General features: G+C 47.0%; 1 protein-coding gene across 1 annotated transcript; it reads right to left on the bottom strand.

Annotated features, from left to right (window-relative positions):
• Nucleotides 1-9,122: 9,122 nt before the first annotated feature.
• Nucleotides 9,123-12,210, bottom strand: AURKC (aurora kinase C). The gene is made up of 7 exons (XM_065898242.1): nucleotides 12,183-12,210; nucleotides 12,027-12,063; nucleotides 11,594-11,785; nucleotides 11,045-11,183; nucleotides 10,478-10,626; nucleotides 9,592-9,766; nucleotides 9,123-9,425 (listed from the first exon to the last, which is right to left on the bottom strand). The coding sequence occupies exons 1-7, from the start codon at nucleotides 12,208-12,210 to the stop codon at nucleotides 9,255-9,257; spliced, it is 891 nt and encodes a 296-aa protein (XP_065754314.1). The 3' UTR covers nucleotides 9,123-9,254.

The following is a 12,210-nucleotide window of genomic DNA, read 5'->3' on the forward strand; positions in this document are numbered from 1 at the left end:
CCTCAGAATGAAGCTGCTCCCATGCATATACAAAATGCTGTACTGTGAACTGGAAACCAAAGACATGCCACACTGCCATGGAGTTTTTATTCCTAAGTCAAAAACTAACATATAGTGTATAATCGTAGTAAAAGGACTGTGTTCAAGCAACTTAAATGCATTACATCATTTCAAAATTGAAATAAATTTATGGAGTAATTTAAACAACTAACGTATTTAAAATATTGACTCTTGGGAATTCCCTGGCGGTCCAGTGATTAGGACTCTGTGCTTCCACTGCAGGGGGCAATGGGTTCAATTCCTGCTGTGGAACTAAGATCCCGCAAGCTGCATCGTGCAGCCAAAAAAAAAAAGAAAATTGACTCTTTTCATTCAAAACAAGTTATATGTCTTCATTGATCCAGTTCTTTTTTTAGAACCCAAGCAAAGTTTTGTATTGTTCTTCCTATAGGCCACAGAGGATTCTATCCTAGGGTTTCCTCACAGCATTCCCAGCAAGTACATATTGTGATCAGCACCATTTTTAAAAAAATTATAGTTCATTTACAATGTCAGATTAGTTTCAGGTGTACAGCAAAGTGATTCAGTGTATTTACACACACACACACACACACACACACACATATATATTCTTTTTCAGATTCTTTTCCATTATAGGTTATTATAACATATTGAATATATATAGTTCCTTGTGCTACACGGTAGAACCTTGTTGTTTATCTGTTTTATATATGGTAGTGTGTATCTGTTGATCCCAAACTCCTAATTTATCCCTCACACCCCACCCCCCAACTTTGCTTACCATAAGTTTGTATTCTATGTCTGTGAGTAGCCCTATTTTATAGATAAAAACCATACAGAAACCAATGCTCAGGCAGATAATGTGATTTGCCAAAGAGGCCAGAATTGGTGAATGGCTGAGCCAATATGGAGCCCAGGTCTAGCCATCTCTGCTCTGTGTGCTGTTTTACCACAAGGCTACACACACTGTTCCAGAAGGTGCTGGATCTAGGCACGGGGATGATGAGACTCCTGAGGAGTAACAACGGCAGTGATGGCAGCGAGCTTCTCAACGGCTAACCTGCATGTAACCTGGTCACACGAGGCACTGTTCTGACCCCTGCCCGTAAGTTAGCCATGTACCCTTGCTACGGCCCTGGCAAGTAGATACCATCTTACCCCATTTTACCAACGAGCACCCCAAGGCACAGACAGCTTCAGTAACTTGCCCAGGACCACAAGGTTTTAAGGAGCAGAGTGGGGACTGAACATAAGAGTCTGGCTCTGGAGCCTGGGCTCCCCAGCACCACACTAAGGAGGAAACAGCAACACCCCTGAGTGGGGCCGGCATCCTGAGACCGAGTGCAGGGCAGCCGTGAGGCAGGGATGTGAGCACGAAGATTCACCCGCTGGGAACAGGGGCCGGGGTGGTGGGGCAGACTCAGTGACCCTAGATTTCAGCGTTTCATGAACTACTAGAAAATAATAAAATTGAGAATCTTACACAGTGGTGTATGGTCACATTGGACATTTATAGAAACATCAAATAACATCTACTTTCATCAGTATTTCATAAAAGGATTGTTGCTTAAAATAACCCACAGAGGACAGCTTCATCAATGAAAGTGTATGTTCTTTACTGGGTAAGTTCAGCTGTATGAGACTCAGTGCAGTAGCTGAGTTTTCCTGACTTTGCTAAGGACCAGGAGAGCATGAGAATCAAATGGGTGCCTGGAACAGGGCTGATATGCAGTCAGTCCTCCAATGACCAGAGTGAGCTGTGACTAGCATTAACATTAATATTTTTCTTAAAAGTGACCCACTTTTTATTTTTCTTACATTCGTTCAAAAAGGGAATCCTCATTGTAAAAACAAAACAAAAGGGAATCCTGGGCTTCCCTGGTGGCGCAGTGGTTGAGAGTCCGCCTGCCGATGCAGGGGTCACGGGTTCGTGCCCCGGCCCAGGAAGATCCCACATGCCGCGGAGCAGCTGGGCCCGTGAGCCATGGCCGCTGAGCCTGCGCGTCCAGAGCCTGTGCTCCGCAGCAGGAGAGGCCACAACAATGAGAGGCCCGCGTACCGCAAAAACAACAACAACAAAAAGGGAATCCTGTTTAGCTCTGATAAATGGGAAACAGAAACCCAGAGTCACTTGAGTCGATGGCAGGTCAACCTGAAAAGGCAGCAATAAAATCCAAAGGATGGGGCTTCCCTGGTGGCGCAGTGGTTGAGAGTCCGCCTGCCGACGCAGGGGACACGGGTTCGTGCCCCGGTCTGGGAGGATCCCCCATGCCGCGGAGCGGCTGGGCCCGTGAGCCATGGCCGCTGAGCCTGCGCGTCTGGAGCCTGTGCTCCGCAACGGGAGAGGCCACTACAGTGAGAGGCCCGCGTACCAAAAAAAACAAAACAAAACAAAACAAAACAAAACAACAACAACAACAAAAAACTCCAAAGGGTGAGGTTAAGTGCCAGCGAGCTTGTGCTGCTGCTCAGGGACGGGGATCCCTCTGTTGAAAATGGGAAATTAGCAATAGTGGGGGTGGGGGGAGGTGTTCAGTACTGAACCCGGATTTTCACTACATAATCAGGAAGGACACAGAATAAAGGAATGTCTTCCTCGGGGTGTCTCTCAGTGTCCCTGGTGAAGTGTCCGTGAGCCTTCAGAAACAGGGTTTCTCAGCCTCTGTTCAACTGACATTTAGATCCAGGCAATTCTTTGTTGAGGAGAAGGGGAGGGAGTACGTATGTCCTGTGCAGCATAAGGATGTGTAGAAGCGCTCCAGGTCTCCACTCAATAGATGCCTGTAGCATCTACATCCCAGTTGGGACAACCCAAATGTCTCCAGACATTGTCATGTGTCCTCTGGGGGACATCATCCTTGGATGAGAACCACTGGCTTACAAGGATATAAATAGGGTGACGGGAAAAAGCGACTGTGACAGGGAAGGGGCCTCCAAGAGATTTCGTGATCAGGAAACAGCTGGTGAGGAGGTGGTGACTGTGCTGAGAAGGGGTAGCCATGTGAAAAGCCCAAGCACACCCACACCCACCAGGCATAGAGAACAGCAACTGCAGAGGCCCGAGGCAAGTACGTTAAGTATGTGCACAGGAAACAGCAAGACACCAGCGTGATAAGAGCAGACTGAGCTCGGGGAAAGCATGGGGAGGAGAGTGAAGGGTGAGCAGGGCCAGATAGTGGACATTCTTATTTTTTAAATTTTGTTAGAAAATATCTAAATATGTCAAACGTTTCCTAATTTTGTGTAACCTCTTCTCATTAACACAGAATACAATCCCAATTCTCTAAAAACAGGCATGTCTTACCCTATGCCCTGGATTTACAGCTCTCCTTTCCCTCAAACTGAGAGGTCTAAAGTGATTATCCTCAGGCTGCTGTTTCTCCACCTTGGCTCTCTTGCCCTTGTGGGCTGGATCAACCTTTGTTGAATGGGGCTGTCTCGTCCATCCTCAGGTACTAAGCAGCATCTCTGGACTCTAACCTGCTAGATGCCGGGACCACCCACACCCCAGGTGTGACAGTCAAATGTGGCTGCAGACTTCCAAATGTCACCTGGGGATAAAACTGCCAAGTACTGAGAAGCACTACTCTCTCAGCTTCTCTCTCTTGGACTAGCAGAGGATCTTGGCCAGGACTCAGGGAACAAGAGACAATCATGAAGGCACAGGAGAACAGAAAAGCCCCATAACCGAGATCCTGTGGTTTAGAACAATACCTGTTGGCACTGAAGGCAAACACCTCCCGAGGCCCCACCTGCCTCACCCTCTTCCTGGAGACCATCCCATCACTCACAGCCCTGTGGACTGGGTTGCAGGGGATACGTGAGCCCACCAGTCCCACCCAGTCAGCTCCCTGTCTGGAATGTGAAACAAGAACCTCAGACAGAGGCCAGTCTGTGCTGGGCACTGGGGTGGAGGCTCAGGGAAGTATGGGCTCAGGTGGCCACTCCTGCACTGCCTCCATCCCTGGAGCCCAGCAGCAGAGAAAGAAAAAAAGAGAAACAATATAAGTATGCAAAGAAGTAGAAACAAGGCATCTGGGGGCCCCAGAGAGCAGGGACTGGGGTGGCCACTCCTGCCACAAACTTGCTGAGGCACAAAAGCCATTTTGAAAAGACAGAGACGTGAACAAAGCCAGAGGGAAAACCAGGACAGGAGATCCAGAAGTCAGGGCATAATCCTGGTGGTTCCCAGTTCCTACATCAGTCCATCATATGGCCCAACAAGAAATTCTGCCTTTGGGTTCTGCAGAACACCCCTGTTTCCTTCCATCATTTTCTAGGAGCCAAAAAGGAACTTTATTCAAAGAGACACAGGGATAGCAGGCAGGAAGAGATGAATCTCAAAAATGACTGAAGTTGTGAGGAAGAGGGAGGAAGGGCTCCTGAGGCCGTCGTGACCAGCCAAGACGGAGCCAGAGTTTGGGATAAAGGAGGTGGCAGGTCCTCTGCATGGCAAAGTGGCAAGGCCTTACCCAGAGACACCAGAAGCCCACAGTTTTCCAGCATCACCTCCTGGTACAGGGTCCTCTGATCCAGGTCCAGCTGCCCCCACTCCTCCTGGGTAAAAGTCACGGCCACATCATCGAACGTCACAGACACCTGGAATGTCAAACAGAGATAGCAGCATTAGCCTTGGGATGGTTGGATGGGATCAGAGCCAGTCTCTGCATCGCTGGTAAAGGTGCAGCAAGATCAAGGCCCTAATCACTGGGTACTTCCTCTGCACTGGGCTGAAGGGGAGGTGGACAATGCTTTGGACATAATACGATACAGCTATACTTTGGAGATATTGGGGGTTTGGTTCCAGACCACTCCAATAAAGCCAGTCACATGATTTTTTTTTGGTTTCCAGGAGCATATAAAAGTTATATTTACACTATACTGCAGTCTATTAAGTGTATGATAGCATTATGTCTAAAAAAATAATGTAGACACCTTAATTAAAAATTACTTTAAAAAAAAAAAAATTACTTTAGGGACTTCCCCGGTGGCGCAGTGGTTAAGAATCCACCTGCCAAAGCAGGGGACACAGGTTTGATCCCTGGTCTGGGAAGATTCCACATGCCGCGGAGCAACTAAGCCCATGTGCCACAACTACTGAGTCTGCACTCTAGAGCCTGAGAGCCACAACTACTGAAGCCCGCACGCCTAGAGCCCATGCTCCACAACAAGAGAAGCCACCGCAGTGAGGAGTCCGCGCACTGCAACAAAGAGTAGCCCCCGCTTGCCACAACTAGAGAAAGCCCGTGCACACCAATGAAGACCCAACGGAGCCAAAAAATTAAAAAAAAAAAAAAAAGTACTTTATTGCCACCTACTGTATAGCACAGGGAACTCTACTCAATGCTCTGTGGTGACCTAAATGAGAAGGAAATCCAAAAAAGAGGGGATATATGTATACGTATAGCTGAATCACTTTGCTGTACAGTATAAACTAACACAATACTGTAAAGCAACTATACTCCAATAAAAATAAAATTTAAAAAAAGGAATAAACTGAAAAGAAGGAAAAAAATTTTTTTAAGTACTTTATTGCTAAAAAATGCTACCCATCATCTTTTTTTTTTTTTTTTTTTTTTTTTAAATTTCTATTTATTTATTTTTGGCTGTGTTGGGTCTTCGTTTCTGTGCGTGGGCTTTCTCTAGTTGCGGTGAGTGGGGGCCACTCTTCATCGCGGTGCACGGGCCTCTCACTATCGCGGCCTCTCTTGTTGTGGAGCACAAGCTCCAGACGCGCAGGCTCAGTAGTTGTGGCTCACGGGCCTAGCTGCTCCGCGGCATGTGGGATCTTCCCAGACCAGGGCTCGAGCCCGTGTCCCCTGCATTGGCAGGCAGATTCTCAGCCGCTGCGCCACCAGGGAAGCCCCGCTACCCATCATCTTGAGCCTTTAGTGAGCTGTAATCTTTTTGTGGGTGGAGGGTCTGAACTATTGTGAGAACTACCAAAACGTGACACAGAGACACGAGGTAAGTGAATGCTGAAACGCTTGCTGGACGCAGGGTTGCCACAAAACTTCAATCCGTAAAAACACAGTATCTATGAAGTACAATACAGCGAGTTATGCCTATAGTGTAAGAGAGAGGAGCCTACTATGCAGGAGCCATTGGAAAATGACACAAGTCAATGGAAATGACATTGGAACTGTGAGATGCAGACAGAAAGGACTCTAGGATGTCAGAGGACTGAGTAAGTGATGATAATATCAATAACGTTAACAACAGCAGTACCTGAGCTTCACTGGTCCTACTACCTGCTGGTCCCCATGATGAGTGCTTTATGTTGTCTAAAAGCAACTAAGTCCCTAGCCGTCGTTTTCACCAGTATCTCCTGATTAAACACACTCCATACAGAGTTTTCCTTGTTAATGTTACTTCCACCACCATATTCTATACATTCTCCTCAATGTGAAATGTCCAGCAGATGCAGGACCACATCCCTATGTGACCAGAACCACTAAGTAAATATAAAAAATCCAGCCACTCCACTCTCAGATGAACAGCCCCACCAATGCAGATCTATCATTTAAATGCTCCAAGACATCGCCTCATGGTTTTTCACCTGCACTTTCAGTGCTCACATATCTCTGCATTCTAGCTTCATCCTAACAGCTTTCTTGAGTTAATATTTCAATTAAAGACCTAGAAATTCCTAATAAATTGGTTCATACCTAGGAACCCTGCAATATTACTCATTTCTGGTACTGGATAAACTCATATTACTGCGCACATTTTGGGCAGGTAGGTAAGGATAGAAAAATTAACTAGGGCTTCAACATTGACTACCAGATGATATGCGTTTAATTAATTAAAACTCTCCGGCAGGTAATCCTACAGCATCCTCTATGATTGTTTAAGGGCGCACATATGGATGGCTTTCTCTGGTTGGTTTTAAGTTGGAAGTGGGGACAAGGATTAGGGAAAGGGTCAATTATTAATCAAGTCCTGGCCATTTGGGCCGATGTTACATAAGTCACTGTTTCTCTTCCTGGACTGTCTCTAGAGATAGGAATCTGGCTTCTGGCAAGTCTGACTTAGGCCGGGCTAGACTCCTGGGTTGTTGATTGTAGATAAGGGACTGGATTACGGGGCAGGTTGTTTGTCAAAGTTCTATTTTTACACGCGGTCTATTTTCCATTTGCATATTCAGTCTCGCATGTTCTAAGACTGGAAATAAAGTCAGTGACGAGCCAGCTTCACCGGTCGTACACAAACACAACTGCAAAGAGAAATCTAGCGCCTCTCTTGACTTCCACCCTGCTCAGGAGCCCTCTCCGAACCAGAAGAGAAGCAGCAAGGCCAGAAACATGGTCCACTCACCCGCGTCGGGTCCATCCACGCCGACGCCATCATGGGACCCTGAGGAGAGAGCGGGGCCCGTAGAGGCGGCGACAGAGGCGGGTACCGCGGGCTCAGCCGACCACCACCCGTTCCCTGCCCTGGGCTGGGTGGCCGATCGAGCGGAGGCTCACCGCTCGCTCAAACGCGCGGAGGGGAGCCCTAGCCTCCTTTCTGCTCATTTGCGAAGAGCCGCACTAGAAGCGGCCACAGAACTGCTATCGCCTGCCCACAGCTGGCGTGGACGGAACAGTCGCGCGCTAATGACATCTACAGCCAAAGGGGTCGGAAGTCCCGCCCCTGCGCAGGAAATGCCCCCGCCCTGGGCCGTCATTGGTCCAGCGCCTGCTATAGACGCGCGGTGCACCGCCTTCTGGGTAATGTAGTTTTTTCTTAACAAACAACCGGCCTCGGAGCGCGTTCCAGAGCCGTTATTCCTCCATGTAAACGACCTAGGAGGCCCAGGGGTACTTCCCTGGCAGTCCAGTGATTAGGACTCCGCGCTTCCACTGCTCGGGACCTGGGTTCGATCCCTGGTGGGGGAATTAAGATCCCACAAGTTGCAAGGCACGGCAAAAAGAAAAAAGACTTACGAGACCCAGAGCCCTGAAACAGACCCGCCTCTTCACAGGGGACACAACTTTGGGGAACCAAGGAGCACTGAAGGTGCAGGTGAAAAAACTATGAGCCAATGTCTTGGAGCATTTTTTTTTTTTTTTGGTTGCACACAGTGAAAGCGCGGAGTTTCAACCACTGGCCCGCCAGGGAATTCCCTTGGAGCATTTAAATGATGGATCTGCAATGGTAGGGCTGTTCATCTTAGAGTGGAGTGGCTGAATAGCTTGTATTTACTTAGTGGTTCTGGTCATATAGGAATGTGGTCCTGCATCTGCTGGACATTTCACATTGAGGAGAATGTATAGGATATGGTGGTGGAAGTAACATTAACAGGGTAAACTCTAAATGGAGTGTTTTTAGTCAGGAGACACAGTGGTGAAAAAATGCCCAAAATTATCAGAAAACATGTTTGAGCTCCTCGCTGAGTAGTCTGGATGTTTACTCTGGTGCAGTCAAGCTTATTGTAAATGAAGGGAGCAGCTGCCACAAAAAACTGCAACAGGAGGATATAGGGGAATGTTGGAAGAAAACTCCCAAAATTGCTGCAAGCAGAGCACATGATTTCAGAAGAGGTTGAAGATACATTTATTATCAGGGATGATTTATCCTGACGCAATAATATGACAACACCGCGTAAGTGCTAGTGAATTCATTTGAGAATTGGATGGCATTGATGTGCAGTGAAACATTTTATCTTGAAGATGGCACCATGTTGGATGTCAGTATAAAGAGAATGGACCTCTGGATTGATTAGTGTCCTGTTTTACAAATGACATACTCCTGAAAATATGGGGAAAGTTGAGTTGAGTCTAGGAGCCACTGGGATAGGTGGTAGGTTATGTATGCACCACTAGGGTGGTTATTTGCATAAAGTAGTAATTTGTTTTCAAGAAGAGTCGTTAAGTCACAAAACCTGCGGCCCAGGAAGGGCATCATTTTGGGCTGCTCTCATGGGAAACAGTTTCTACAGAAATAAAGATTCTAGGGACTTCCCTGGTAAGACTCTGTGCTGCCACTACAGGGGGCGTGGGTTCAATCCCTGGTCGGGGAACTAAGATCCCGCATGCTGTGTGGTGCGACCAAAAATAAATAAATAAATAAAATAAAGATTCTACTCAATCACACACCAACTCATGCAACTATAAAGACCTGGTACAAAATGATTCAGCTTTTATTAATTAGCAAGATGCATCTTAAAAGAGAAGAAACAAAAGACAGAGTAGATACCAGAGCCAGGGGTGCTCCATGAGCAATCACAAAGGATTAGGCGTATACAGGGCTCAGGAAACCATTTGAGCAGATGGGGGCAGCACCCTCCGAGAGTGGGCCCGGACCCACGGGTGCTCCAAGATCTGGACCAAGGGCAACCGCTCCGAGGGCTGGTATCTGAGAAGCTTGGAGATCAAGTCCTGAGCCCCCAAAGGCATTGATGGGGGAAACCTTACATCTACCTGATGAGGCCACAGAAGAAAGGGAAATATGGTTAATTTCCTTCGTCCATTCAAGGCACTGTTCGGGATCTTAGCAGACAATCTTTGTGTGTGCCCTGGGCTACGCAGGCCCACCAGCCCCCATTGACTAGCTCCCACATGAATGCCCAGAGTGTGGCCTTCCCACCTGGAGGATGCGTCTGTAGGTCTCATTATGGGAGGGACTCTCAAAGGGCGGATTTCCCACCAGCAGCTCATAGCAGAGCACCCCAATGCACCATAGATCCACCTTCTCATTGTATGTTCTCCCCTCAATCATTTCTGGGGGCAAGTAGTCCAGTGTCCCACACATTGTCCTTCTCCTAGAGGGCAGAGAAAGGAGCACTAAGCAGAGGATCAGTATAAGGGAAACTCCTTCCCCAGCTTTCAATGAGACAGGAGACCCTAGGAAATCCTGGCAGCCCTCTCCCAGGCACAGGAATTTGGAAACACCAAATTTCAATACAGATCAAGGTTTGAAGAAGGCAAGTACTGGGATCCACCAACTCCATATTTTAGAACTTTTTTTTTTTTTGGAGGTGCTGCACGTCATGAAGGATCTTAGTTCCCCAACCAGGGATCAAACCCGTGCCCCCCTGCAGTGGAAGCACAGAGTCTTAACCACTGGATCACCAGGGAAGTCCCTCCATATTTTAGAATTCTTCATACAATTATTTAGCTCACAATCCAGGATATTTTCACAAGGAAGATTTGGAACAAACTGATGGTACACCAAGAGGGACGAAGTAAATTAATTATGGTTTATTCATACAGTAAAATTTCTGGAATTATGGAGCAATGGTTCTTAATTTATTTACATGGAAAGTTATTGGTAAAGTTGTATGTTAACAGAGATTAATCTCTGTTAAATGGTTGAACCACATTCTTTCAGTCTACAAATACACATTAAATATAGGCATTTGAAAAAGGTAGTATTTAAATACAAACCTAGGCTTGTATCTGGATCTTACGTGTGAAATAAATCAAACTGGATCATTCTTAACTGGCACCCAGGGTGCCACCACCTGACCTACCTTAGAGAGGGGGTGTGCACAGACCAGCCAAAGTCTGCGATCTTCACCTCACCCCTGAACCCCAGCAGCAGGTTCTCCGGCTTAATATCCCTATGAATCACCTTCTTTTCATGGCAGTAGGTCAGAGCATCTGCCAACTCCTCCATTACCTGTGTGAGCAAAGAAAAAGCAGTTTGGAAATGGAGCTGGCCATGGGATGATTATTGCTGTGATTTCCCATCTGGAGCCCCCAAAAATCTCTTGCTTCCTATTTCTAAGTCAGTTCCACTCATTTATTCAGTGAACTGCCGTAGAGCCTTTCATGTTTCTTTCCATAAGGTAGCACACTTAGATTCTGTTGCTTACAACCAAAGAATCCAAACTTACACACACAATTTATTAATATTCTGGGGGTAATTAGGGTATCCAAATGTGAAGTTGTAGGATATGAGTCATTATATAAAATTTATAGATTGAAATTCAGAAATAAAGAAAAAAGCAATCTGGATACTCATGACCGCCACAAGCAGTGACCCCCATCAGCCCATAGGAAACTCATGAACCCAAGCCCTCAGCCTCCCACCTCACCGTAGCTGTACGCTGTTCGTCTAATGTGTGGCTCTTTTGCAGCTCCTTGTAGAGCTCACCCCTTGGAGCATATTCTAGAATCAGGTACATCCGGCGTGCGTCATGGAAGTAGTTGTACAGGCGTAGGATATTGGGGTGTCTGTGCAACAGAAGGAGGAAGTGTCAAGACTCCTCCCTGAGGCCCAATTCATGATGCTATTACAAGTGACTGGTCACACAAGGGGCAAATTGTGCTGGGACCAGAATAGTAACAGCATGATCTGGAAGTTTGTGAGGGGAAAATGAAACAGGCATCAAGATTCTGATGTCTGACACAGGGAGCTTTACATGGTGTAACTGGAATGAACTGCAGAGAAAAAAAATCTTCGTAAAGCAATTATACTCCAATAAGGATGTTAAAAAAAAAAATCTTCAAGGTGAAAGCAAAGGGCCTATTTGGGGGTAGTATTGGGGGAAATGATGAGTTCAGATGTCGGAGATGGAAGAGGAAACAGGAACAAGTGAAAAAAAGAACCTGTAACAGGAATCTCATACAGAGACTGTCCTTACTGTAGATGTGCCTGGATTTCAATTTCTCTGCGCAGCTGGTGTTCCAGTCCTTCCTTCTCTATCTGGGACTTGAAGAGGACTTTCAGGGCCACAATGAAATGGCTTTCCTTGAGCCGAGCCAGGTACACATTCCCAAATTTTCCCTTGCCGAGAGGACGCCCGATTTCAAAATCATCAATTGTAAGGCGCCGCCTGATAGGAGAGAAGGAAAAGAGCCTCCGTTTCGGAGGTGGGTGGAGAGTCAGGGAAACTTCATGCTCGCCTTCCTCTTTCACTTTACCCTCCCTGGGCCCCTTTCCCTTCTCAAGGGCCCTGTCAGGGTGTTTGGTCAATAACTGTCAGTCCCATGAGGCAACCTTCACACGTGGAGCTTGCTCTTCATCCCTCGGTCCCACTCCCCTTCCTTTTTCAGATACAAAACAAAAGCGCTCACATGGTTGGGATGCTGGGCATCGTTTGACCTGCTACAGCTACGGAAAAAAGAAAAGAGACGTCAATACTTTCTTCTGTGCACACCCACCCCCAACAACTGACACCAGGCCTTTCTTCTAAACCCTCTTTCTCTGGTCCTGGTACTTATCCCTTTCACCTGCGGGCTGCGCACTGCCCGACTTCAT

Source organism: Phocoena phocoena, chromosome 20, assembly GCF_963924675.1.
Source record: "Phocoena phocoena chromosome 20, mPhoPho1.1, whole genome shotgun sequence".
In the NCBI taxonomy this organism is placed as follows: Eukaryota; Metazoa; Chordata; class Mammalia; order Artiodactyla; family Phocoenidae; genus Phocoena; species Phocoena phocoena.

What these genes read in the sequence shown, in the direction of transcription:
- AURKC (XM_065898242.1), bottom strand. Translation starts at nt 12,210, where the DNA reads ATGAAGTCGGGCAGTGCGCAGCCCGCAG. An exon ending in ATGCCCAGCATCCCAACCAT is followed by an intron (nt 11,786 to 12,026) that starts GTGAGCGCTTTT and finishes CTCTCCTATCAG; the next exon opens with GCGGCGCCTTACAATTGATG. An exon ending in GAAATCCAGGCACATCTACA is followed by an intron (nt 11,184 to 11,593) that starts GTAAGGACAGTC and finishes TCTGTTGCACAG; the next exon opens with ACACCCCAATATCCTACGCC.